Source organism: Mauremys mutica, chromosome 1, assembly GCF_020497125.1.
Source record: "Mauremys mutica isolate MM-2020 ecotype Southern chromosome 1, ASM2049712v1, whole genome shotgun sequence".
In the NCBI taxonomy this organism is placed as follows: Eukaryota; Metazoa; Chordata; order Testudines; family Geoemydidae; genus Mauremys; species Mauremys mutica.
In genome coordinates, this window is record NC_059072.1 from 176,383,499 (window position 1) to 176,410,497 (window position 26,999).

General features: G+C 42.6%; 1 protein-coding gene across 3 annotated transcripts; it reads right to left on the reverse strand.

Moving 5' to 3' along the window:
- Positions 1-619: 619 nt before the first annotated feature.
- On the reverse strand, positions 620-26,250 carry RIOX2 (ribosomal oxygenase 2). Of its 3 annotated transcripts, none has more exons than XM_045002188.1 (10): positions 25,932-26,249; positions 18,772-19,207; positions 15,753-15,872; positions 14,386-14,514; positions 11,042-11,145; positions 6,879-6,981; positions 5,782-5,944; positions 4,781-4,869; positions 3,238-3,348; positions 620-1,014 (listed from the first exon to the last, which is right to left on the reverse strand). In XM_045002188.1, the coding sequence occupies exons 2-10, from the start codon at positions 19,201-19,203 to the stop codon at positions 856-858; spliced, it is 1,410 nt and encodes a 469-aa protein (XP_044858123.1). In that variant the 5' UTR covers positions 19,204-19,207; positions 25,932-26,249; the 3' UTR covers positions 620-855. The 3 variants fall into 3 exon arrangements, with proteins under 3 accessions (XP_044858123.1, XP_044858122.1, XP_044858124.1); XM_045002187.1 differs by having other exon boundaries at positions 624-1,014; positions 5,782-5,947; positions 25,932-26,248; XM_045002189.1 differs by lacking the exon at positions 620-1,014 and adding an exon at positions 4,225-4,288 and having other exon boundaries at positions 5,782-5,947; positions 25,932-26,250.
- Positions 26,251-26,999: the final 749 nt, after the last annotated feature.

Below are 26,999 nucleotides of genomic sequence, written 5' to 3' on the forward strand. Positions count from 1 at the left end.
AGGTCAGAGTACACTAGACACACTGGTTTGGGGACTTGAAACCAGGTCTCCCCCCATCTTTAGTGTTCTAACCACTGAGCTATTGTGTGGAAGTCAGGACAGCAGCACCACCTAGGTTGCTTTGAGGGGTGGAGCTTAAACCACACCTCTGTCTTTCTTAGGCAGCCTTGCTGGCTTGTGTAAATCCTATTCTTGGTGTTAAAATGCCTAACGTTAGGCATTCTAAGTCCCTCTTTGCACATCTAACCCTTAGTGCAAAAAGGTAATAGTACAGGGAGGCACAATTTTTCAGAGGCATTAAATACAGGGAGTTGAACTCTGCTCTTAATGCAGGGGACAGCTAAAGCAAGACTCATGGTGCTAAAATGCAGGGACTCTTACCAAACAGTCACAAAGGAATTACTCAAATAGTTCTTTTGATTTTAGCAGGAGTGAGACAGACCCACTCCTTGCAAGAGGGCACATATTTAGGCCTTTTCAAAGGCCTTTTACAGAATTTTAACTTTAAAAGGTGAAGTTTGTTAAATGTAGGCTTCACTGCTCAGTCTGCACGTGCTGTGATGTTATTACAATTTTTGACCGATTCTTCTGCTACACTTACTGTGTCCCGCTGCCTACCTTACCCTCATTTTACATTTAAGATTTCATTTCCCTAAGGCATGCAGAAGAGGGTGATTGTGAAGCCTCTTTAAAAAAGAAATACAGCACTAGACAGTACAATTTGCCATTTTTTTACTTTGCTGTCAATACAAGGCGGCAGCTCCATAGAAGAGGAGGAATCAGATGGTCCTTTGTCAGTACGTACTCCAAGGATGAAATGTTAGTCTTTCAAAAATCAGCCATGTTCCTGGAGCCTCAGATTACCTCAATGAGACATTCAGCCCAGAGTGATAACACAAGGTTCTCTTTCTCTGCATCTGATTTAAGGCTCAGTTCCTTAACATCGACAGTAGCACTTCTCCAGATTTGCTTCAATGCATCCATGTGAGATAAAGGAAAACGTAATCCATGAGTCTAAAAAGGAAATTACCACACACACAAATCAGACACAGGTAGAATTAAGGCCTAATTGAAACAAAATGCAGATATTTTACAAAGTCTCTCCCACAACACCATATGTGTTTTAACACATTGCACTAGAGAGTTATTCCATCATGGCCTACACTGATGTGATGCAAGCATAAACACCAACAGTGCAGAGCACCCACAGTAGGTATCCTGTTCTGGGAAGATGAAGCATGAGCTAACATCTGGATTATCGTCCCCTGTACATAGCTCCCTGATGAAAGGAGCATAGTGACTCTCTGAGGGGGGGGGGGTGTCACATACATTTACCTCATTCATATTTTTGGGCTGCACCACTGCCTACTTTAAAGACCACGTGCAGGTACCGTGTGGTAGCCACAACCAGTGCTCACATAGATGTCAATGGAAAAACCCTCAGGCCCACATCCTCCCTTAGGCTGAGTGCACAGGGAGAGAGAGTGCTTCACTTTCATTCTTGTCATTTGTTTCTTGGTGTTTTTCTCTGTGTAATCCAGCATTTGCCCCTGCAATGGAGCTCTCAAGGGATGTATCAGCAGGCATGGGTTGGAACTCCATACCATGGTGCTACTTGATATACGAGAGGGGCTTTGCTGTGACCCTGTTCTACTCTGAGTCCTCACTGCAGCAAGGTCAGGTGCATTGTGGGATTTGCACCAGGCCTTGCCTTAGACCCACACGATGATTAGACTTGCCTACATGAAGTCTAATCCCAAACCCAGTCCAGGGTATCTGTGTGCCAGGGAAGAAATCGTGAGCATAGATACACGGTTTGCTACAAATGCAGGAGATAACAGTCAAGCACACCAAATTTCTCTAGTATAATCAGGGCCTGTGTTACTACATTAAAATGCCAATCAAAGTGAGACTATTTGAGGTGGCACAGCAAAATTTAAGTTTACAACCCACGTACAAGAGTTATGAGGGCATATGTAAAGCCTGGTTCCAATTACCAAACCAAAAAACAAGTGCTAGACAAATACCCTACAATATCTTTTGCCTCTAAATATTTTGTAGAGCATAGCTGTTTTTGAGGAATCCTGCACGCTCAACTCTTTCAGGTCAAAGCTTTAGTTGGTTCAGATTTATGTTAATCAGACATTCGGACACATCCCAGAGGCATTGACACTCTGCTCAGTAAAATATACATGATCCCAGATGAAGCGAAGGCTAGTCACACTGTTGAAGTCATCAACATTGTCCTGAGCAAGAAAGGGAGGATCCCTTCAGGCATAGCGATAAAAGCACCAATCACAGGCTCTCTAAAGGAAGAGATCTTCATGAAGTTTAGATTATGGTTTTTTTGTTTGGTTGGGTTTTTTTACTCTCTATTGGCCCATAACTTAATTATTGCATGAGTTTTAAAAATCACATAGAATGTGAAGTGCAGGGGTCAGACTGAGCCAACACACTGTCTGGTCTCCACAGAATGTAAGAGGCTATTTGAACAAAAAACAAAACTGACTATTCTCTGTTGCCCAGAGTAAACCCTTTTGAACGGCACTGCCAGAATCTGCAAATGGACAGAGAAACGAAGACCTGTGGGTGGAACCCTGCTATTTAACTCAGTAAGGTGTTGACTGTGGAACCTACCTGGTGAACATTTGAAATGTCACCAGTGTTAAAACAAGTATCAGAGGGGCAGCTGTGTGTCAGTCCGTATCCACAAAAACAACGAGGAGTTTGGTGGCACCTTAAAGACTAACAGATTTATTTGGGCATATCCACGAAAGCTTATGCCCAAATAAATCTGTTAGTCTGTGAGATGCCACCAAACTCCGCATTGTTTTAGCGTTAAAACAAACAGCAGTGAAATAGCTGGTGGAAACATCCAGCTATTCTGGCTGGTTTTTAGAATTGGGTGCAGTGTGCCCTCACTTGGCTTCTGCCCCTTCCCCTCACATCCGACTAGTCTTGACAGAGAGGGCAGCAGAGCACATAGAAGGGGGAAGTGAGAGAAGCAATGAGTTTCTGCTAATCTTCCAACACATCTTGACTAAAAAGCAAGTGAATTAAGCCCTGCAGAACAAATCTACATGACGCCTAAATTGGGGAAACAACAATTTAAACATGAGAAGCTGTAGAGATTCCTTTCCCTTTGTTGCAGGGGTACAGTCCGCTCTGTTATACATTTAGGGCTGGTTATGGGGCACGCTAAGCACTGATGGGCACATCTAAGAATAAACAACAAACCTCAGATATCCCTTCTTCACTAGCGTCATCATCCTCATTCCCCATCATGTGCCTCTCTCTCCTGTTCTTTAAAGAGTGATAGACATAAACCATCTCTTTGCGAAGCTCATCCTAAAAGACAGCAGGAGGAAAACCATTATCACACAAGACACGGTAAGTTAATTGCTTTGATCACATCGAATTACCTCCTTACTTAAGCAGCTCATTTTAAGACTAACCCAGGAACTCTTACTACCCACCTTAGTCCAGGTGCCACCTGCTTTAGTGGAGACGAGGCTGCAGAATGCTAGTCTTGAAGTGACTTTCATAGACTTCTATTTTTCAGCCTACAATGCTGACCAGATGTGTATGGGGGCAGGCATCTCGTCTCCCCTTGACCGTGTGAGGCTGAAAGGACCATGGGTAGATACACCCTCCATAACTAAAGCCATCAATAGGTTAAGACAACAGAATGGAACTTAAGTTATGGCATTTACAACGTGGACTTTCCTTCAGGGTACACATCCTGCAGGGCTTTCATAAAGGACAGGATGGCTTGTTAGGATATGTATCTTGTCTACATCACAGGCCCAAAGTGGGCCTAGGCCAGCAGTGATCTGAATTTGTTACTATCTCACAAATTCCAGGTCTTTGGTCAGATTCTGGGGGGCAATTGTCTGCCAATTGCAAGTAGTAGTTTCTGTGACAGAGAGTCAGCTGCCCTCTGACTCCTAACGGAAAACCCTCCAATCCAAGCACAGCTTGCCAAGGCAAGGAAGCTCGTACAGCCTGTAGACAGAAGACTAGTTTCTACGACTGTCAATCTAGATCCTTTCTCCACTAACCCCCTTCCACTCCGAAAAAACCTCTGCCAGCAGGCCTTGGTTTACATTGTGTCAAGAGTACTCATCAGAGACCACGACGTTATCATCTCCTCCATGGAACAACTCAGTACCCACAGCCAGTATGGCAGGTCCAAGGGTAACAGAGAGACAGAGGGTTACTTACAATCATAATGCAGTCCATGGCTGCCCCACTGAAGTCAACAGAGCTGCACTCTCTTGCACAAGATCTTAAACAAATAATATGACCTAGCTGTTACACAGTGCTTTTCATAAGTAGATCTCAAAGCTCTTTACAAAGGTGGTAAGGATCACTCTCTCCATTTTAGCTAGGGGGAAACTGAAGCACAAAGAGGTGAAGTGACTTTAAATCCTATTTAATGTCCTCTCTTGAAAAGAATGTGTTTCAAAAGCAAATCCCCTTTGCCAGAGAGCAGCAAGAGCTATCTGAGTATATAGTACCAGGCTTTTTCTGGATCTAAGGCCATTAGCCAATTCCTGGTGAAAGCTCTGTGTATGATACACAAAATCCCAGAGTAATTCTACTTTGTAGAACTTCAAAATGAAAACAATACATTGTAGAACAAAATTGCATTACATCACTGACATCTCATGACAAATCCTAATCAGATGCTGGGCAACTAAACAAACACTCCTACAAATAGTCCAGGACAGCACAACAAAGCAGCAAGCATCTATGGAGGCAGTTTCATTGTACTTACAGAATTGTCTTGATCAGGTTCCACTGTAATTATGGCATGATCTTTAAACCGCAATCTGATTTTGCTGTCTAATTTTGGTAATTTTCCACCTAAGAGAAAAACATACTGTCCTTCAGAAAAGAAGGAAACCAAACCAATCTTTGCTGAGAATTTTGTTAAGCTTTGGTAAACTACAGGAAGAAAAAAGTCTAGGCATGAATAGCTCTACTTTTGACTTCTGCTTATTCTCAGATACAGGGAGGAAAGAGCATTCTTTCAGATTCTGAGGCATTTACACTCAGATTCGCAGATGCAAATAGCTACAACAGCAAGTTGGCATATTAGCAACAACCTCCACCAGTTAAAGCAATATGCACTCAGAGTAAATATGTAATTCTAACAATCAAACACAACATTAAACATTTGCTTCACTCATTTTAAAGTATTCAGTTCAAAATTCAATCTACTATTATCACTTTGCCCCAATCAGCACCTTTAACGCATGGATCTCAAAGCAGTTCAACAACAGACATTAGTTAAGCCTCACAGCATCCCTCCTTTCAGGAAGGTTAGGTATTTGCCCTATTTTACAGAAGGCTACACTGAAACTGGAGCACAGATTAAATGACCTGCCAGGATTCTCACACACACAGTCAGTAGCAGAGCAAGGGGTAGGAAGGACTGGTAGAATCCCTGTGATCTAATCACTTGACAGCACTTGCTGCAAAGCTTCAGAAATTTCCTCCAGTGCCAAGTCAGGTGCCATGGTTAGGCAGCTGATATGCTGTCATCAGAGCTCATTACACTAATTATAACCATCTCATTGCTACCTTGTGCTCCCATCTGTCTTCTGTATCCACTGGTTGTCTCTTGCCTTACATACAAGAACTGCATTTGGTGTGCACACAAAGTGTTTACCAGAATGAGGAGTTGCTCCCATACGGAGGCCTCTAATGCTACCACAATACAGATAGTAATCATAATCCCCCACCAAGGGAATCAAGAGTAAACTTAAATGCCACCTGGAGCCGAGGGATCAGAGCTGTTCCCCAAGAAAGGCGGTAATCGGTTCATGATGAAATCCTTCTTCATGTCAGAGGATCTCAGTTCTTTGGTGTTTTCCAGCCGGTCTGCAAGACTTCTCAGAAAGCTGCTTAATCTCCTTGTTGAGTCAGCTATATCCACCTGCTGAACACACACAGACTCTCACACACGTGCCCAAGTTAATGATCAGAGACGATCCTAATTCACTAGAGAAGGGATGGGTCAAAATCCTCAAAGCATGACAGATGCTGGGAACCATGCTACTGGGTGGAGTCTCTGAAGTTGCATGAGGAGAGTGCTCACGTGTGGGGCTGTCAGTATCCCTTTGAACTGTTTTTTCTCCATGAAAAAGTGAAAAAAAAATCAATGGCAGAGCATTCTCCAGTCAACCCACCAGTACTCCAGCTCCCCAAGAAGAGTAAGGGAAGTCAACTAGAGAGCATCTCCCATTGACGCAGCACAGTTAGGACACTGGGGTAAATCAAGTTATTCACCCAGACGGAGTAGCGTAACTTAGGTCAACTTACCCCGGTAGTGAAAACAAGTCTTAGCATCACTAAGAATTCCGCCAGAAGGAAGTGGCACCTGAGAGGGACCCCAAAACAACACCACGACTGAGAGGAAAGCGTCGGAGCTTGGGAGCACGTTGGATATGTAGAGAGGGCAGTTCAGCAACCTGGACATGGCTTGAGGGAGGCCTATTCCTTGGGGTTGAAAATGGAGGTGAACTGCAAACCTCAAAAGGAGGTGATTTTGGTACTACATGATGGGGCCAACATGTCAATAGGGCTATCATGGAATCATAGAATATCAGGGTTGGAAGGGACCTCAGGAGGTCATCTAGTCCAACCCCCTGCTAAAAGCAGGACCAACCCCCAGATAGATTTTTTGCCCCAAATCTATAAATGGCCCCCTCAAGGATTGAACGCACAACCCTGGGTTTAGCAGGCCAATGCTCAAACCATTGAGCTATCCCTCCCCAGCAAGAGAGCTGCATTGAGCTGCATTCTCCTGAACATTTCTTTAACATACAGAAATTCATGCTACATTTCCCCTCACAATCTCATCTCTTTACCATCAGTAGTTGCCTTGGTATACTTGTCCGTAGATCCACATCTTCCTTCGCTGCACCAAACACAAGCCCAGGAATCACATCTAACAAGAAATCTCCCCAAGAACTGCAGGGTGGAGGGAAACAAAAACAACTGAAATGGTGACACTGAAATAAGGCTCAAAGAGACTATCTAAGCTGCTTCTCGTCTACATAGAGTGGAAGCTATGTATAGCTAACTTGGATAAAGCAAGATTCTCTTTATTAGCATTGGTCACAGCTTGTTAACGTTGAGTTTAGATTTGCACTTAAAGCTAAGGATTCTTAGTTATGTCTGAACAATACAGGGTATCCTTCCCAACTTTACCGCACTTACTCTTTGGGTATGGAGACTTTATGAATAAATCCACAAATCCATTACTGTATACGAGTTAAAATTAAATTGAAAACTTTAAGAAATTGAGCACAACGTCAGACCTTTGACTCCAGTGGTCATAACAAAATAATGCAGACTAGCTTTCCAAAAAGTCACTGAACCATTATGCAGTGGCTACATTTGAAAATTTTGTTTTAGGATTAATGGTAATTTTTTGCCGTTATTTCCCACAGCTGAAAGTTTTTGCTTCAGAGGCTGATGAATAATCATCCTCGGAAAATTCCACAATTCGTTCACAATGGCTGCCATCTCCCACTGCACTCTATGAGAGCCAAACTCTCCTCTCCCTGCCCTTCTCCCCCCGCTGGGCCAGGAGCAGAGCCGAGGCTGGGAGTGGAGGTCAGGAGCAGGGGCCGGCAGCTGAGGCATGGCTGGGAGCAGGGACGTGGCCAGGGGCTGAAGCCGAGCTGGGGCTGGGTGGCGCTCCCTCCCCGCCCCCTCGTAGGGGCTGGCTGGGGCCCCACCACCCAGATATTCCTCTGTGTCCACCTGGGGGGGGGGGCCGCACCCCACAGTTTGGGGACCACTGCTCTAGGCACTGTAATACAAGTGATACATGAATAATAATGCCACCACCTCTGATTCAGAAAAGTTTACTATCTTTTTCTCCCTTTTGTACATGCTCAGAGGAAACTTCTTGGACTTCAGCAGCTAAAATCTCCTAAGATTCTATCTTCATAGAGCACACTCCCTCCCCTCACAGCTCCTAGTGTGACCGGGCTACACATGCATGATCCCCATAGAGCAACTAAGCATGCTTCAGCCCAAGTCTAAAGGGGCAAAGGCAGATTCTTCCTGTAATTGCTGCTCTGCAATAGAGCCTGCCACCAAAACTGAGAGCAATGAGACTCTCTCCTGTGCTTTCAGTGGTTCCCCACCTCCAGGCAGTGGGAAGGAAGAAGCAGTGTGATTCAAATTCAGAGGGGACAAGAGGTGGGCCTGGGAATTGAGAAGAAGAGGAAGAAAAACTGACTGGGAGTTTAGTTTGTGGGGGTGGAAGGGCAGAGACTGGCACTGGCTGGGCACAGACTGAGGCACAGGCCCAAGGGGGCAAGTTAAGGTTGTACAAGAATCTCAATTCTGGCATTTCCTTTTGAGTGCTTAACTTTGCAAGCTTAGGTGTTCTTGTAACAGTTGTTTGTGTGTGATATATGTTTAGAGTGCACCACCACTACAGCTGGCGGTGTATTTAGAATTCTGCATATCCACTTCTTGGGTATACATATTACTTGATGAATGCAGACACCCAGCCATATTAAACTGCCTACATAATCAAACCCCCATCCTGCTGTTCCTCTGTGAAGTCAGTGGAACACAAGCTAAGACTGCAAGTAAACATCACATTCATTCCATTGCCCTCAGTCACTCAGCCAAGGAAAATAACGCTTACAGGAGACACTGATCATGACGCCAAGGAAGAGCACAAAAAGACGACTATGATGATTGTTGCATTTTAAGAGCACTTGGAAATTTTCCCCAAAACAAACAGCACGTACCACACGTTGCTGATATTTATAATCAGTCTCATCACTGCACTTTACCCCCCCCAGGCATGAGAAATACAAAGTAGCAGCTTTTCCTAAGATTGGTGCCCATGCTGCCTGGGATTCTTAAGAGAATGTGAAGGAAGCTTCTATCTTGTTACCATTAGCCTGACGAGCATGGATAAGTACTAGGTCATACTTTTCCCGTTAAAGGAACAGCACGCTTCTCGCCTCTTGCCCATTCTCAGAACACTCTAGGGAACATGCTCCTTGATGGTACTGCTTCTCAAGTAACTCAGTGAGCTGGCACTGCCTTACGCCATAGCTGATGGATTATGTTCACTCAACACCAGCCTCTCAGGCCTTCAGCAATTATGTAACGAGGATCTGATGCAATCTAGTGTAAATCCTCCTCTTTCAATACTATTTGACAGATATAATAATAGTTGTAAGGACTTGAGCAATTTCTCTTCTGATCATAAAAACTGATCACTGCAAGTGGATCCATAAAGCAGTGAACTTACTCAGCAAAATCTGCACCATGACAAGACAGCATGAGTTCTGCTAGGCCAAAAGCAGGTCAGGAAGTATGGTTCTAATGCTGCCTCTCCATAATACAAGCAGCAAACGCACTGTAAAGTAACTTTTGATACCAAAACTGAATCCCACCATAAATCAGTAAAGATTCAGCTACTGTATGGGAGAGATGTCCTCTGCTCAAAGCCATTTCATCTCAACCTTTAGAACAGGTGGCACACGAGCTGATTTTCAGTGGCACTCACACTGCCCGGGTCCTGGCCACCAGTCTGGGAGGCTCTGCATTTTAAATGAAGCTTCTTAAACATTTTGAAACCTTATTTACTTTACATACATCAATAGTTCAGTTATATATTATAGACTTATAGAAAGAGACCTTCTAAAAATGTTAAAATGTATTACTGACACGCGAAACCTTAAATTAGAGTGAATAAATGAAGACTCAGCACACCACTTCTGAAAAGGTTGCTGACCCCTGCTTTAGAACATGAACCAAGTGGAGAAAATCTGAAAGCTGGTCATTTTACAGGGTCTCCAGTGACTCAAGTAGGAATGTTACTCCAGGGTCCAGCAGATTTTCCAGCAGCTATGAAACCTAGTATATTAGGTATAAGCAGCAAAGAATCCTGTGGCACCTTATAGACTAACAGACATTTTGCAGCATGAGCTTTCGTGGGTGAATACCCACTTCTTCGGATTCACCCACGAAAGCTCATGCTGCAAAACGTCTGTTAGTCTATAAGGTGCCACAGGATTCTTTGCTGCTTCTACAGAACCAGACTAACACGGCTACCCCTCTGATATATTAGGTATGTGTTGCTTTGGAATAAAGGCAGGATGAGACACCCCTACTGCTAGAAATCCTTCCCACATCTGATTCCTCACCCATACCATTGAATCAGAGGCCAGCAGTGGAGAAACAGGTTAGGTGGGAGCAGCGATCCCCCAGTGGGAAGAAGCACCAGCAGGGGGAAGGTGTAGGAAACAATGTTGAGGTGGAAGTTGATCTCTGGGGAAAGGCTGAAAGGGGTAGATGAAAAGCATGAGGATATTTTGATAAAGGGACAGTTTGCAGATAAGAGAAGTTTGGGTGCCTGGTGGCGGCGGCATAGGAGAAAAAAAAAACTTACAACTCAGCCTTGATGTGTTTAATAGTCTCTGCGTTAAGAGATGTGCAATAACCTCTCCAGTTGGTGAGAGAATGTATGAAATGCAACACTGAATTTGTACTTGTCACCTTATCGTCCACCTAAAGTCCCCAGTTGGTAAGTAATAAGTAAGTAATTAAAAATGATTCTGTTAAAAGCAGCCTACTTGCTCTGTTTTTAACTAATGATTTGCTTTCACAAACCTTTATTACTCCTACATGAATACCGGCTAAGATTTAATTACAGTGTTGCACTTCTATGGTATCATTCATCAGAAGATTTCATAGCACCTTACAAACAAATAAATTTCACAAAAGCCCTGCAAGGGAGGCAGGTAAAATATTATCCCCATATTACTGATGGGGAAACTGAGGCACAAAAGCTAGGATATTTGCCCAGGGTCACACAGCAAGTTCAGTGGCTGAACAAGGAACAGAACCCAGGAGCCCCCACTACAAAGCCTTTGCTCTAGCCAACAGATAGCACCACTTCTCTGAAACACACACATTTTAGGTCACCGTTAGCATTTATCCAAACTGTGTCCAAGGAAGCCACGCTATGAAAATGGTAAAGAATAATTACTTGTTTTGGTAGGTGCTGATGGTCACGTGAGTAGAATATGATCCCCCCAGAGGAGTGTCAGCTTGGTGGATAGTTCCTCTTGGAAAGTATAACAAATCTCCTGGCTAAAAGAAAACAGAAGGAAAAAACAAATTAAGTATTTGAGTCTCTTGGTAACTACTTTTCTGCAATGTTAGCAAAATAAAGAAATGACTCCCTAGATAGCAATGCTGACAGTTGAATATAAAATCATGCAATACAATAGACCTTCCTTTACATGCCACATAGCTAAGCTACGAAAGGGAACCTCTTAAGGCTGGAGAGCCTAAGAGATGAACTAAATTCTTCCTTATTATTTGTGAAGTCAAAGCAAATTAAAATTTACTAATATGCACATTAAACTAGGTACACACAAAATTAAGACGAGACTGAGACCGGCCCATTGACAAAGTGAGACAGTGAAAGAGCGACAAACAAGTGAAATGCTATCTGGATCCAACCTAACACCCTCGAAAGGGGGAAAAAAACTAGCAACGCTAATAAAACCCATCTATGCTAGGTACTAATGTATTTTTAAACACAGTTTAAGCAGTTCTAGTAACAGGTCTTAAACAAAAATGACCACCCGTCCTTCCTCCCCCTGCTCTCCCATCCTCCTGTCTTAACAACCTTTGCAAGAAAGGGCTCTTTAAAAGTGATGCAATTTAGTGGAATGGCTATAACAGAAAATAAAGACGAGGGAGCAGAGAACAGACAAAGGAACACCACCATGAAGAAAAAAATTTGCACCACTAAAAGAAACTCATCACAGAAAAATATTTCAGGCCCAGCACAGCTCTGCAAGAATATGCCACCATCAAATTACACGCTTCAGTTCCCAAGATCAAATGTTACGTAAGCACTGCCAAGAATTTGGTTATCTTTAAAATCAATTTCAGGAATAATTAGATATGTGACTGCTACTGCAAGTAAAGCTAAATTTACAGCTTCTCCCATTCAATTCTGAATACCTGGACAACATATTCCAAGAGAGAGTCATAAAATAACTATGTTAAAACACAAAATAAATTTTAATCTTAAATTTCATTTAATTGCCAGGTTCAAACCACTCTTTAGGCAGATTAGTGGGCTTAAAAAAAAATGTTAAGTGAATACTCTTCAAATGGCTTCTTCAAGTAGGTGAATTAAAGGTATCCTCCAATTACAGAATTTCACAGGATTTAGGAAGATCACTTATGTTTGTCCATTTATAAAGAGCTGTGGTTTGTCACAGGTAAACCACATGTGATTCACTTACCTTTTAACAAGCTTCCCTCTGCCATTAATAAATTGTCTTGATTATCTATCACAACTAGAAAGGATCGACTTGTGGAGTTAACAACTTATGTTCCAGCTCACCTAGAGAGGAACACCTCCTACAAGGAGTGCATCTAAGGCCTGAGCTACACTAGCGGGGGGGGGGGTTTGAACTAAGATACGCAACTTCACGAAGTCAAAGTATCTTAGTTTGACTTACCTGGCCGTCCTCACAGCAGCGAGTCGACTGCCGCGGCTCCCCCGTCGACTCCACTTACTCCTCCTGCCGAGGTGGAGTACGGGCGTCGATTAGCAGATCGATTTATCGCGTCCAGACAAGACACGATAAATCGATCCCTGATACATCAAACACTACCCGCCGATCCGGCGGCTAGTATAGACGTACCCTAACTCTCCAGAAGGGGTTAGCCCCATTGGCAGCTCCCCGCAGGAGAGTTACAACAGAAGAGATTGTAACTGAATGCTAACATTGGTTTATTACTTCTTTAAAGAATTATTCATTATTAATAACTTTGAACTATCTTGCTTTTCTAAATCATGGGTTTCCTGAGGCACGGTAAGAAACCTTATGTGACAAATTGCAGGGGTCATATCCATGACCTTACATTACAAGGAACAATGGCTAATCATTTGTCCTACCTGATCTACCTTTCTCTAGACTATCATTTTGATGATTAGGGAATAAAGTTACTAGATGCTCAACAATACACAAAAGGGGAACAGATCTGTTGGGTAGAAAGAAGTCAGTTTACAGAGTCACTCATCAGAGCTGACCTACACTTTAATGGCCAAATTCTGCTTGCCTTATTCACTTGATAGACCCACTGACTTCAACAGACTACTTATATGAGTAAGGCAAAGCAGGATTTCGGCCCAAGTCTTTAAGGGAAAACTGATTCATGCATAAGTGCATTATCAACATTAAGTTGCTATAAATTAAGGACTGCGAAATAGGAGGACCATGGGTTCTCAACATAGGGGTCACTCTCCTCTGGACTCTCTTCAGTTTATCCACATCTTTCTTAAAGTGTCCAGTTTGGGGCGCCACACAAATACTCCAGCTGCAGTCTCACCGGTGCCAACTAGAGCAGAACAATTATCTCCCATGTCTTACATATGACACCCCTGTTAATATACCCCAGAACGATATCAACTTTTTTGCAACTGCATCACACTGACGACTCATATTCAATTTGTGATCCACTGTAGCCCACAGATCCTTTTCTGCAATACTACCACCTTGCAGGCCATTCCCCATTTTGTAGTTGTACATTTGATTTTTCCTTCTTCAGTGTAGTACTTTATACTTGTCTTTACTGAATTTCATCTTGTTGATTTCAGACCAATTCTCCAGTTTGCCTATAGGATACCTGACTGCCCTATATGCCAGACTGTTTCCAGTGCTCTGAATGTCATTTTTATAAATACAGTGAAACCCCGCTATAACGCGACGTTTGGGGTCCAAAAACGTCCATTGTGCTAAATGCGGGGTCACGGTATAGCGGGGTTTCAAGCCAGTCAGTTTGTCAGTGGTCCCCAACACGGTGCATTGATGTGTGCCACCTAGTGCCCCTAGTGCCCAGCAAAGGAGAGGAGCCACGGCCCCCCGCCTGCAACGGAGAGAGAACTCCAGGGCTGCGGGCGCCAGTGCCCTCTGTCCCCGGCAGGTGCGGGGCCGCGGCTCCTCTTGAAGCCGGAGAGAAGCTGCGGCCCGCGCCTGCTGGGGACAGAGAGCACTTGCGCCCGCAGCCTCGGAGTTCTCTGTCCCCAGCAGGTGCGGGCTGCAGCTTCTCTCCCCTGCAATGGCGTTGGGGACCACTGGTACTGTACAGTACTGTGAAAACATTATCTAAGTTGTATCTGCCTTAAAGGGGATCCAACCTATGATCGCGTTATATGCGATTTCGTGTTATAGCGGGGCGCGTTATTGCGAGGTTTGAATGTACATTCGGGGCATTCTTCTTAAACAATGTATCAGAAAATAAAGTTATTACACTATATATTTCACAGCTAAAGCCAAGAAAGCCATGTGCAGCAAATACCAGTACCTTTAATATGAATTCATGTGTTGGATTCCCAATACGATCCTCTGATTCAACATTATACTCTCGAGCTAAATGCACAGTAGGTTTGTAGAGACGCCAGTGTTTCTCTCCTTCCAGCTGAAGGATAAACACCTGCAAAGGGCCACAAGACAATATGTATCAAAAAGCCATGCTGCGCCTCAAACCTCCAGCTGCTCAAATTTTGAACTCTGAAAATACCCAGGGGACCAAGTGAGGGAGTTAGGTAGCAAAGACAAAAAAAGTCAAAGCAATGGTCTTACTGGTGACACCCAGAGCTCTATAAAGTTCAAAAATAGTTCTCTGCCAGTCACATAAGAACACAGAGCATGTGAAATACCCAGTCGCGTAACAGTTCCAAATGGGACACTGAATTCTATCAGAAGGCTTTGCAGACAGATGACAGGTATATTCTGCATGTGCTAGGTAGCTGAAGAGTATGTTTCTGTGTAGCTAAAATTCCTTTAACAAACAAAACTGCTAGATGCATTTATCTGAAGTGAAATTAAAAATAAAATAAAAAACAACCTCTAATTCATGATGAGACATTTATGCCTTTTATTTGTAATATTTCTAAAACCAACTAGAAAATATTTGCTTTATTTTTAAAACATGATGGCAAAAAGAAGAGAGAGTCGGGAGCATAAGTCTCAAACTTCAGGTTTTGGTCTTTTAATAAAATGTAATAAATGTTTCTGTTATTTTTAAAAAGTAAAATAAAGACACGTCTAGATTTAAATCTTTCCCTGGCAGCATTTACAAACTAGTCACAGTAGTGCTGTGCTACTACACAAGTACCAGAGTGTGACCAGTCTATTTCTATTGTACAAGCTGAAGAAATTGCAAAGAAAAGAAGATTTCCATGTTTTTACAGTTTTAATAATTGGAGGGTCTGACCCCAAGAAGTTCTAGGCACCTACAACTCCACCTGAAGTCAGCAGGCTCTCGCAGGATCAGGCCCTCGATGTGTTATTGGTAACAAAGGTAGGTTTGGAAGTTTTTAATTGATTTTTTTGACCCGACATTGTCACTTTCTAAAATCACCACCACCGCCGCCGCTGTAACACTTCTACACTGAAAGATAAAGGCTGCTGGGAAGCTTGTTGGCATCAACTGAAAAATCCCACACAACAGTTCTGGAAAGTACATTTAACAGGATATTACCATTACTCACTATCTTTTCTTTAAAATGAAAAAATCCTTGTAGGTTACTTTGACCAAATCTATACCTAGAGAGAGCATAAACCTGTCCCCATTAAATGGATCCATTTAATGACTTCCATAACGTGAACATACTTCCACCCTTGAAAAAGTTGCTTGTAAATTTACAGATTGCAAGCTTGTTCTCTCACCTCAACATCATCGTAGTGGGGAGGCAGACCCTGGGACCCTGGAGGAGTAATGTAAACATTGGAGCCAACCAAAGAGCCAAAGTAGCATTCCAGCTTCTCCTGGATCCTCCACAACTCATCCTTTAAAGAAAGCAAGTGAAATTATCACAAATAAATGTCACTGCTAAAAGCAAGTGTGGCGTTTGTTTTTTTAAATTAATGTTTGATGTATTGCTCTAAGTATGGTATCAGTCCACACAGATTTCAGACACAAAGGAACTTAAGTGATAGGAGAAACTGTAAAGGCAGTTTGCCAAACAACCCAAGTTTGGAGTCCTGCTAGAGAGGGATGCCAATTGCCTCACTAGAACATGTCCATGCTGAATGCTGTGGGGAACAGCAGACAAAATCAGCTGTGAAGCTACCAATAGCATTCAGGGCAGCTGCCAATCTGGAGGTGATATGCTGCCCTGAATGCTATGGAGAATAGGTAGAAGGTACCTTCCCTTCTTTATTATTTCTATAGATTTCTGCATTTCTCTATTATTTCTACATTTCTACAGAGTCTAAAAACAATAGGGTTAAGGGGAGGGACAAAGAAGCCAGAGTCAGTCAATCTGTGAATAATATCTTAATGCAATCAATATACATAGTGTTTCTATTACACAGCGTAGGATCATACGGAGAGTAAAAGGTCCCAGCCCTGTTACTAAAGATACCAAATACAACACAATCAAATCACATTTAGAAAACAACGTAAGTTCTTCCATAATTCACTCCCTTCTAATGACACTGGGCTAGAATCTCTGGTCATTGTTTTTTTCCCCCCTCAACCTACTCCAACCTTTCCTAGCATCAACATCTGGATATTTAGTGGTATGCCCCCAAATATAATTTAAAGATATTTGGGGTTAGAACTTCTAGTGTCTAGTCTTCAGTTTTATGGAATTACCCTCTTATTTAGGCCCAAAGAATGTATTTTAGCTTTCAAATCAGACTTGCAGCGACACATGTTAGAAGATACATTTCGGACATATTTAAAAGTAAAAGAACTGTGTTACTCTGTGAAATATGTTGAATACTAATTATTATACTGCCACTGCCAAAACCTGTTGGTTTACAGTTAAAGATTCATGTCAAACCACTGTGTGTGTGTGACACACGCGCACACACTTTCCTCCAAATCCTTTATAAACAAGGAAAGACTCAAGCCAACCTTATCTCCCTAAACACACACAGACATACAAGCTTACCCAGTTATCCTAAATATAAGCCACACTAGGAGAATGCGGGTCCTTGTGGCTGGTTCATAGGACAGTTTTGAGTCTTTTACAATTTCCAGCTAGAGCCCAGCAAACTTTTCTGCATTTTGATTGTTCAACCACAAAAAAGAACGTTTTATGAAAGTTTTCACACAATAAATGAATCCCATTTTCAACCAGTTTTAAAAGCAGGTCAAGATGTTTCAAAAAAGCAACAAAAATATTTTTCATTTAAAAAAAAATTCATTTTTCCCCAACCAGGATTTTTACCCCATGATTACAGTCAATAGGACATGGGCCCCTAAATGCCTTAGGTGTTTTGTGAAAATTTTACCCCAAGCCTTTTAGTTCAACTAATAAAATCTCATGCTTTTAGCACTGATGGGTTAAGTTTCAAACCCTAATGATAGCTCCCCACCAGGGTCAGTTACGCTACACTATACATCCACCAAAACACCCCTTCTGCGGGGGGGAAGACATACAATGCACACGTGAAATTTCTCTAACTCATATCGTAAAGCCAAATCTTAATGCCAATCACACAACATGCCAATAAACAGTCCAAACATGGAATGTCTCAACACTGCTGAGTTTAGTTATGGTTTGGCATTATAGTTATCCAAACTGTGCTTCTATTATTGCCTTACGTTCTCAAAGCAGGTTCCTCCCATGACTGCTCTAGTTCCTTTTAAACCCTTCTTATAATTGCATGAATGAGTTCTAAAATACGCTGCCATCACCCACCTCTGACAGACATGACATGCTTAAAGAATTACACTCATATATGGGTCTAGGATCGATGAATAGCCTGAAACAGAAGATGCCTGCCAGCTACCCTTATACAAGGAGGGCTATCAATGTATGTGAATTCAACTAACGCTCTAGACTGAAGTATCCACTCCATCTTCAAATGCCAAATTTGACACTGCGCCCCAAGACTACAGTGAAATCAAAAATAGCCTAAGCAAGATATTACATTTGGGGCACAATTTTAACAGGTATACCTCCCAAGAGGCCAATACAAAATTAAACTGTACATTGGCATAATTGTGCCTAATACCCAGCCCAGCGTATTGACATTTCATCCCTTTGTAAACTGTATGTGGAACCATCCTCTCTTTCCCTGGGTTACTGATTAAATCAGTGCACAATGAACACCAAAGTAGTAAGAAAAAGACAAGCAAAAGAGAGAGAGCAGAGTGAGCAGTTGCTAAAATGGACAGCCCCCTGCTAACTATGCTGTAATTCAATACTAGAGAGTGTTTTGTTTGTCAGAAGGTGGAGTGTTTTGGAAATATTTCACACCTTGCCTTGCCTCGCCTCAAAAGAACCAGTATTAAAACCTGCACTTGCACACAGAAACTATAACAAGAAAGGCTGGGTGGTGAACTTTAAGAAGAAAATAAAGATGGGTAATAATTGAGTGTGTGTGTTTATCTTTCCCTAAATTATAATGATGGTAACAAAACAAGCTTTTAAGGAGGAGTTCTAATCTTCTTACACCCTAGATCAGCTTTTAGATGTGCGTCTTGCTACAGCATGGAAGGATGGTGCATAGAGCAAAGTATAAAACAGTGTTTTAATTCAGATAGTTCATTTATAAAGTAATTGGTGTCATTTATAAAGTAATACATTGTGATACATTACGGTACACTGTGCATCCAGCCTGACTGAGGCAAATAAGACAGCAACTAGGTAATATGCAGCATTTATAGTTTACAAAAAACACATAATAAGCAGGACATGAGCCACAATCTATGGGCAACAGTAGATCTAACCTTAAATCTCTGAGGCTGGTGAAACTGTATCGTTGCTTTTTTCTGATCAAAGTCTCTCTTCAGCTGCATATAGTTCACTTTGCCATCTTTATTTAAAACCTTCTTTTTTCCATTCACGCATCTGCAGATATTAACATCTCTTCCATAGTATAAACCCTGGCTGGACAGCTCCTTCAAATCCATTAACTGGAAGAGAGACTGATAGTAAGCAGCCACTGAAGGGTCATCTCTCTGAATAAGCAGTGGCTTTTGTTCCCAATACTCCTTGAAGAACTTCTCTTGTTCGATGGGAAAGATCAAACTTTCAAAGACACTATCTGGGCTGTCATAGTTCATAGGTGAAGAAGGGCAAGATGCTTCCACCTTTGCTCGTTTACATGGTACATGTACTTTCCTTCCTGTTTCAGTTTGTTTCCCTCCTTTCTTGGACATGTTCCTGTTTAAGTTAATAAAGAAAGTAAGGCAACTAGAAACAATACAGTAAATCAGCTACAGGTGTTACATACCCAGACCAGCCCCTCTCGCTTTAATACGAGAACCTGGGGCAGGGGATCTGCATGAAGAGCTCCTTTCAGATTCTCCCTCTCTCCTCCAAATCATTCCATAAGGACAAGGGAGAACATTCACATGCACCTCAATTCCTCTCACGAACACTTAGCCATTCCGAGACCTCTGCAGGTAGCTGTGGCTCACTTAGGCCCCAATCCTGCAACTGGCTTCACATTTTGGGGGGAACTGGCGGGTTGATTTATGATTGTTGGCTGTCTCAGGTTGGCGATACTAGCTCCTCATTTATTTCTGATTACTGCCTTAAAGCTCACAGTTTTGCCCTTCCAAAGAATGGTCACCACTTCTAATTTTTGTCAACAGCACTGAAGTCACAGACTGACCTTGGCAACATGGCCAACACCTCCCATGGCTTCCAGTGGAGGTGAGGGAAATTAAGCCAGCCTGACCTCAGGGAGGATGGTGGCCTCTTAGCCACCATTAGAGGGCCAGAACATGGAGGTGCTGGAATGACACTGTAGGGGCAGCAGGGAAGATGAATGTGTTAGAAAACATGACAGGAAACTATGAAGAATCGGGGGTTCAGGAAAAGGCAGGGAGGATAAAGTACACGCTGAGAAGGGTGCAGTACAATGTGATGGATAGGGGTCTGTCAAGGAAAAGGGAAGGAAATAAGAAGGACAAGTGAGTGTAGGGAGTAGAAGACTGCGAGGGAACATGGAAGAAGATGTGAACGGGGTAACTGGCTGTCCTGTTTAGTCAGGGTGGGGGACAGAACAGGAGCACCTCAGGAGATAGAGTGTAAGCAGAGTAGCAAACTAGGAGGCATTTGTGTTTAAGGTTTCACTTTGAACCTGAGATCATCACATAAGAATTTAGGATGAGCAGCTTCCCCCAAAGGTAAAATATTATGACTCAAAGACAAGTTACACGCAATTATATTTTTAAAATCTTATGATTTGTGAATGCTAGGCATTGGCAATACTCAGTATATACAAAAGAGAAAAAATTTACATTGGAAAGAATCAAATCGGCGTTAGCCTTAACAAAGCATTAAAACTAACACGGAAGGCCTTTCTGTTGCCACTACAGAATTATACACTGTAACCGTATATATTGTAAGGCTGCACTTTGATCTTGTGCAAAACAGTCAAGCTTTGTGGTTTATACCAGGGTGGATTTGATTTAAATCACTAGTCAGGAAGACTCGATTTAATCATGGATTTCTACATAAAAGTGCATTCTACATATTCTTCACAACTCATAGATAGATGCAGGTTTCATTTTTAGAAGGTACACCCTATATATCTTTAAACAGTGATTTATTTTGAAAACTTTTCAGATTCATTTTCTGATATAGCTGTAAAACTAATGATTGTTTGGGTATTTTATTTACCAAAGGTCATTGAAGCAAATATTTATGAAGTCATTGGGAGGTGAACTATCTCCAATTCAATAGGCTAATCGTTAATATTTGAAGGATTTTCTTGCTATACTATATTAGGAGAACATCACCAGACAGACATTTAAATTGTTTTATTTAACTAAAACAACTTTAAGTATTCTGGATTTTTTTTCTTCAACAGCAAACATATAATATTTTAACAAAACAAGCATATGTCCCTTGCTTCTCACATTTATCTCCAAACTTCTTCTCCTAGTCCAGATCTATTCCACCCCAACAATCTTCTATTCGTTTAACTTTCTGAAACTTTGCACTTCTAGAGAGAGATAAGGGATTGACTCCATGTACACAAATTTGCAGAGAGACAATAGAGTTGAGGTCTGTTATTTCTCATCTCTATATATTATTTATTTATTTTAAAACATTTTTGCTGTTAACAAGCATGTTACTTCTGGAGACACAAATTCACAATCTGAGAACTGCAAAACTAAGCATATCTGATGGTATCTTCTAGACTGAGCACTGAGTCCCATTGAGTAGATAAAAAGATTAACCTAAATAATCTATACGGAAGCCTGTGGAACCCCATAAAACTGGGTCCCTAATCCATGAACTATTGGAACTCATTTACAAAACTTTTCTTAAAACATTACATGAATATATTGTGTCATACTATAGAATTAGAATTTATAATCCCTATTCCATGATGAGATATCTTTGAGCTATAATGTATCTTTAGATAGGTTTTGTCCTCAAAAAGCATTTTATCCAAAAAATCTGATTTAAATTTTAAAAATCCAATTTTTTTTTGCTTTTTTTTTTAAAAATCATTGATGATTTCTATCCACCCTGGTTTATACTGTCACTAGGAACCTTTCATTACAGACTAGTAATTGTACAGTTGAAACTTGTTTATTTTGCTCTTCTAGGTAGACAAAAAGCTTGTGTGTCATTATGTAAAAACAAAGTCAATTCATCACATTGCTTCAACAGGTGGAAGTTTGCAGCAACACTTTCAAAAGGCTGAAAGGTAGCATAGTGTACTGGGGAGAAGTAAAAATGCTGAAAATGTATAGAAAAAATCAGTTGTAAATTTTAACATCAATAACACAAATGTAAACGAGTTTAAGTATCTGTACTTTTAAGACCTATACCAATCACACCAACCTCTTGGCACATTTACCTGTTTTTTAAAGTTTCCATTTAATGTAAACTAGGTCTGTCGATTAATAGCAGTTAACTCACGCAATTAACTCAAAAAAATTAACTGTGATTAAAAAAAGTAATCGATTAATCACACTGTTTAATAAATTTCAGTTAGTATTCTATTGTTTAATATTTTTGGATGTTTTTCTGCATTTTCAAATATATCAATTTCAATTACAACACAGAATACAAAGCGTACAGTGCTCACTTTATATTATTTTTATTACAAATATATGCACTGTAAAAAAGAAATAGTATTTTTCAATTCACCCCATACAAGTACTGTATCGCAATCTCTTTATTGTGAAAGTGTAACTTACAAATGTAGATTTTTTTGTTACATAACTGTACTCAAAAACAAAACAATGTAAAACTTTAGAGCCTACAAGTCTACTCTGGTCTACTTCTTCTTGGCCCAATTGCTAAGACAAACAAGTTTGTTTACATTTACAGGAGATACTGCTGACTGCTTCTTATTTATAATGTCACCTAAAAGTGAAAACAGGCATTCGCATGGCACTTTTGCAGCCAGCATTGTAAGGTATTTATGTGCCAGATATGCTAACATTCATATGCCCCTTCATGCTTCAGCCACCATTCCAGAGGACATGCTTCCATGCTGATGATGCTCGTTAAAAAAATAATGTGTTAATTAAATTTGTGACTGAACTCCTTGGCGGAGAATTGTAGGTCTTCTGTTCTGTTTTACCCACATTCTGCCATATATTTCATGTTATAGCAGTCTTGGATGATGACCCAGTACATGTTGTTCATTTTAAGAACACTTTCACAGCAGATTTGACAAAACGCAAAGAAGGTACCAATGTGAGATTTCTAAGGATAGATAAAGCACTCAACCTAAGGTTTAAGAATCTGAAGTGCCTTCCAAAATCTTACAGGGACAAGGTGTGGAGCATGCTTTCAGATGTCTTAAAAAAGCAACACTCCGATGCTGAAACTACAGAACCTGAACCACCAAAAACAAAAATCAACCTTCTGCTGGTGGCATCTGACTCAGATAATAAAAATGAACATGCGTCGGTCCGCTCTGCTTTGGATCGTCATCGAGCAGACCCCATCATCAGCATGGGCACATATCTTCTGGAATGGTGGTTGAAGCATGAAGGGACATATGACTTTTTAGCACATCTGACACGTACAAACCTTGCGATGCCGGCTACAACAGTGCAATGTGAAACCCTGTTCTCACTTTCAGGTGACATTGTAAACAAGACGTGGGCAGCATTATCTCCTGAAAATTGTAACCAAACTTGTTTTTCTGAGTGATTGGCTGAAGTAGGACTCAGGGGACTTGTAGATTCTAATGTTTTACATGGTTTATTTTTGAATGCAGGAGAATTAAATCACTGAAGCCAAACAATGATCTAAGGCCAAAATTTTCAAACCAGAGTGCAAAAACTTAGGCTCATAAACAAAGATTTGAGCAACTAAATAGAAGTGACCTGAATATTACTCCTGGTTATATTCTGCGTCAAAAAAAAATAAAAATTCTGTGCACAATATTTTAAAACTCTGCATATTTTATTTGTCGAAATAACACTATATAATCATATCAGTTTCAATTATTTTGGTAATTTCTTTCAAAATACCTGTCAGCACGTATGTCTGTAACAATACAGATACACACAAAATTCCCCCATGTGTAGAGAGTTAAAGAAACCCCTAGCACAGGGTTCCTGTTTCTCACCTCTGCCCCACAGAGCCCAGCCAGGGAGCCAAACATTCACATCCCCTTCCCCACCAGAGGCCAGCCATGAGGCCTTCCCCAGCCCAGACATTTTCACCCCCTGTACTCCAGAGGCCAGCTCAGAACCCCTCCGGCCCAGAAACTCACAGTCCTTCCCACCAGAGCCCAGCCACAACTACCCCCAGCACACACCCCTCCCCCACACCAAAGCACAGCCATGGGAACCTCCCTGGCCCAGACAGGTAACACCCCTTTCCCTCCCAGCCCAGACACTCACATCCCCTTCTCCCCAGCCCCCAGTTCAGACACTTATCCCCTCCCAGAGCCCAGCCACAGCCCTCTCTACCCCAGACTTGCACCCCCAACCCCCAGTGGTTTGAGCATTGGCCTGCTAAACCCAGGGTTGTGAGTTCAATCCTTGGGGGGGGGCCACTTAGGGATCTGGGGCAAAAATTGGTCCCGCTAGTGAAGGCAGGGGGCTGGACTTGATGACCTTTCAAGGTCCCTTCCAGTTCTAGGAGATTGGTATATCTCCAATTAATTATTATTAAAGGTCTGCTGTCCAGTGACCTGTCCTCTTCATTATGTATCACTCCCCCAACTTGTGTCATCTGAAAAGTTTATCAGTGATGATTTTATATTTTCTGCCAGGTCATTGATAAAAAAGTTAAACTGCATAGGGCCAAGAACCAATACTTGCAGGAACCTACTAGAAACACACCCGCTCAGTGATGATTCCCCATTTACAACTGCATTTTAAGACCTATCAGTTAACCAGTTTTTAATCCATCTAATGTATATCATTAATTTCATATTCTAGTTTTTTTAATCAAAATGTCAGATGGCACCCACTCTCAGGATTTGGAACACCGTGGCCTCCTGAAGATACTGGATCAAATCCCAGCAAGGTCACCTCAGGCCTTCAGCTTTGCAAGGTAGAAAAACAGCATTTCATGCATGAATGTGAATGTGGAGTTTCAGATTAAACTTAAATAGATGTTCTGAAACGTCCCCACACTGTTGTACTGTGTGCCAGTTAGCTGCTGCCTTGTGCCACAGAGGGGCTTGCATTTTAGTAGTACTGTATGTATGAAGCACATTAGTATTCCAGGACCTTTAAGGGATCAAAGTGGCTATCAATAGAAGATATTATGCAGTCTACATATAGTTTGGTTGTTTAACAGTGCAAAGCCTCTACCCCACCCCAACCACTTCAGCAGGGAGGATTCTTCATCCTTTACTCCCCTCTTCTCTATCTCCTGCACATTAAACTGAACATTTTAATGGTTACTGCCTAGACTTGAAAAGATCAGATTTTTATCAGTAAAGGTAGCTAAAATCAATTTCTCTGCACACACACAAACCAGCAACAAATTTCCATCCATTACAGAAATTTACAGATGGGCAGAATTTACAGAAAAATGCTGCTTGAAAACATATCCGAGTTTAACTGAAAGCTATTTACTTCATTTCCACACAGGAAGCTGACAGTGTGTGCGTTAGCAATTATGAAGGTTTAACTTTTTGAATCCCAACGTCTATGGCAGTGGTTCTCAAAATTTGCACTGGTGACCCCTTTCACACAGCAAGCCTCTGAGTGCGACCCCCCCCTTATACATTAAAAACACTTTTTATATATTTAACACCATTATAAATGCTGGGTGCAAAGTGGGGTTTGGGGTGGAGGCTGACAGCTCGTGACCCCCCATGTAATAACCTCACAACCCCCTGAGGGGTCCCAACCCCCAGTCTGAGAACTCCTGGTCTATGGTCATTACACAATTATTGTCAGACCCCCTCCCCCCAATTTCCAACAACTGTGAAAATTTAACTTGATACAAATGTTTTTAAAATGCTGCCGGCTCATCACTTTGCATAACTGTGAAATACTAAATCGGGGGAAAGGCTTTAAAACAAACATCGATATTATCCCTCAACAGCAACAATAAAACCCGCACCCTGCCAAGCCCACTGGTGCCCCAGGCGCCCTCCACCCACCACCACCAGCTGCAAGAGGGCGAGGAGGAAGAGGGGGCACATAGGGGAACAAGGGCTCTGACACCCCTCTGAGCCCGCCAGGCAATGGGGGCAGGGCCAGCAGGGGGCAGAGGCAGAAGCGCTTGTCCGAGGGCTGCAGCCTGGGCGGGTTTGCAGCAGCAGCAGCAGCGCGGCGGGGGCAGGAGGGGGGCGCTCCCCCCCGGAGCTGCGGGCCGGGGCCGGGGCCGGGGCCGGGCAGCCAGAGCGAGAGGCCGAAGTCCCGGCCGGGCCCCGCCGCTCCTGCCCGGGCTGCTCGCCACGTGGCTGCCGGAGCGGGGGAGCCGCCGCTGCACTTACCGGCGCGCTGCGGGGCCCGGGGACGGGCAGGGGGAGGCTGATCCGCGCGGCGCTTCCTCCGCAGCTGGGCCGGGGCCGTCACGGGGCCTGGGCGCCTCCCGCTGCCGGGGCCCGACTGAGCCTCAGCCAAGGGTGGGAGACAAACTCGGGCAGCGTTTGCAGGGTGCGGCCCCCGGGGGGTTAGTCCAGCGCTCCCTGCCGTGGTTTGAAACGCACCCCCGTGTCTTGCCGCGGCCCCCTAGCAAAGGGGAGGCCACGCAAGGAGGAGCCGCGCAGCTCGTTTTACAAACCCTCGCCTGTGTGTGCACGTGTGGCGGCCGGGGGGGGGGTTGGCTTGAGATCAGAGTTTGGGTGGCCTGAATTTACTGTCGAGCCCATTCTGTGAGCCCCCCCTCCTCAAAAATCGTGCCCGGTGCCCCGCGGTCACGCAATTTTTAAAAACAATAATTGTGATCTCTCTATTTGCCCCCTAGGCATCAAGGCGTTTTACAGTTCACGTGATTAATCGTTTCTGCAGACATGAGGGCTATAAACTGCCTCTCTTTTTTTTAAGCTAAGGTTGTCACATGATCACATTCTTCCCGGAACTGGAGTTTTGAGAAAAGCACCACACATCACAAACATGCTCAGTACACTCAGGCTTACTGACAGCACAGCAAGCAGTAAAGCCAACAGCGAGTTAGGCAAGTCAACCCAAGGATAATTGTGGTCTTAAGCCTGCAAATCCAAACACTTCTGTGCTTAACTTCAATGCATGCAAGTATGACACTTTCTCTCCCATGAGACAACTCTTGAGCTTCAAGCAAAGCATGTGCATAAATATTTGCAGGAGTTGGGCCAAAAACTTTACAACAGGGCTTTATTTATTCTGTGTACGTTACAGACAAACTATTCCAGCACTGGTTAAGAGAGTTTTTAAAGTGTTTCAGAACCATACTTTGTAACTCTCCTTCAGTTAAGACTTAGGCCCCTTGCTGAAAGCTGTTTTGTACAGACATGCTTTGCTGAATATAGGTGGATTTAAGCACAGGCTTAAAATTAAGAATGTGCTTAAATACTTGCTGAATT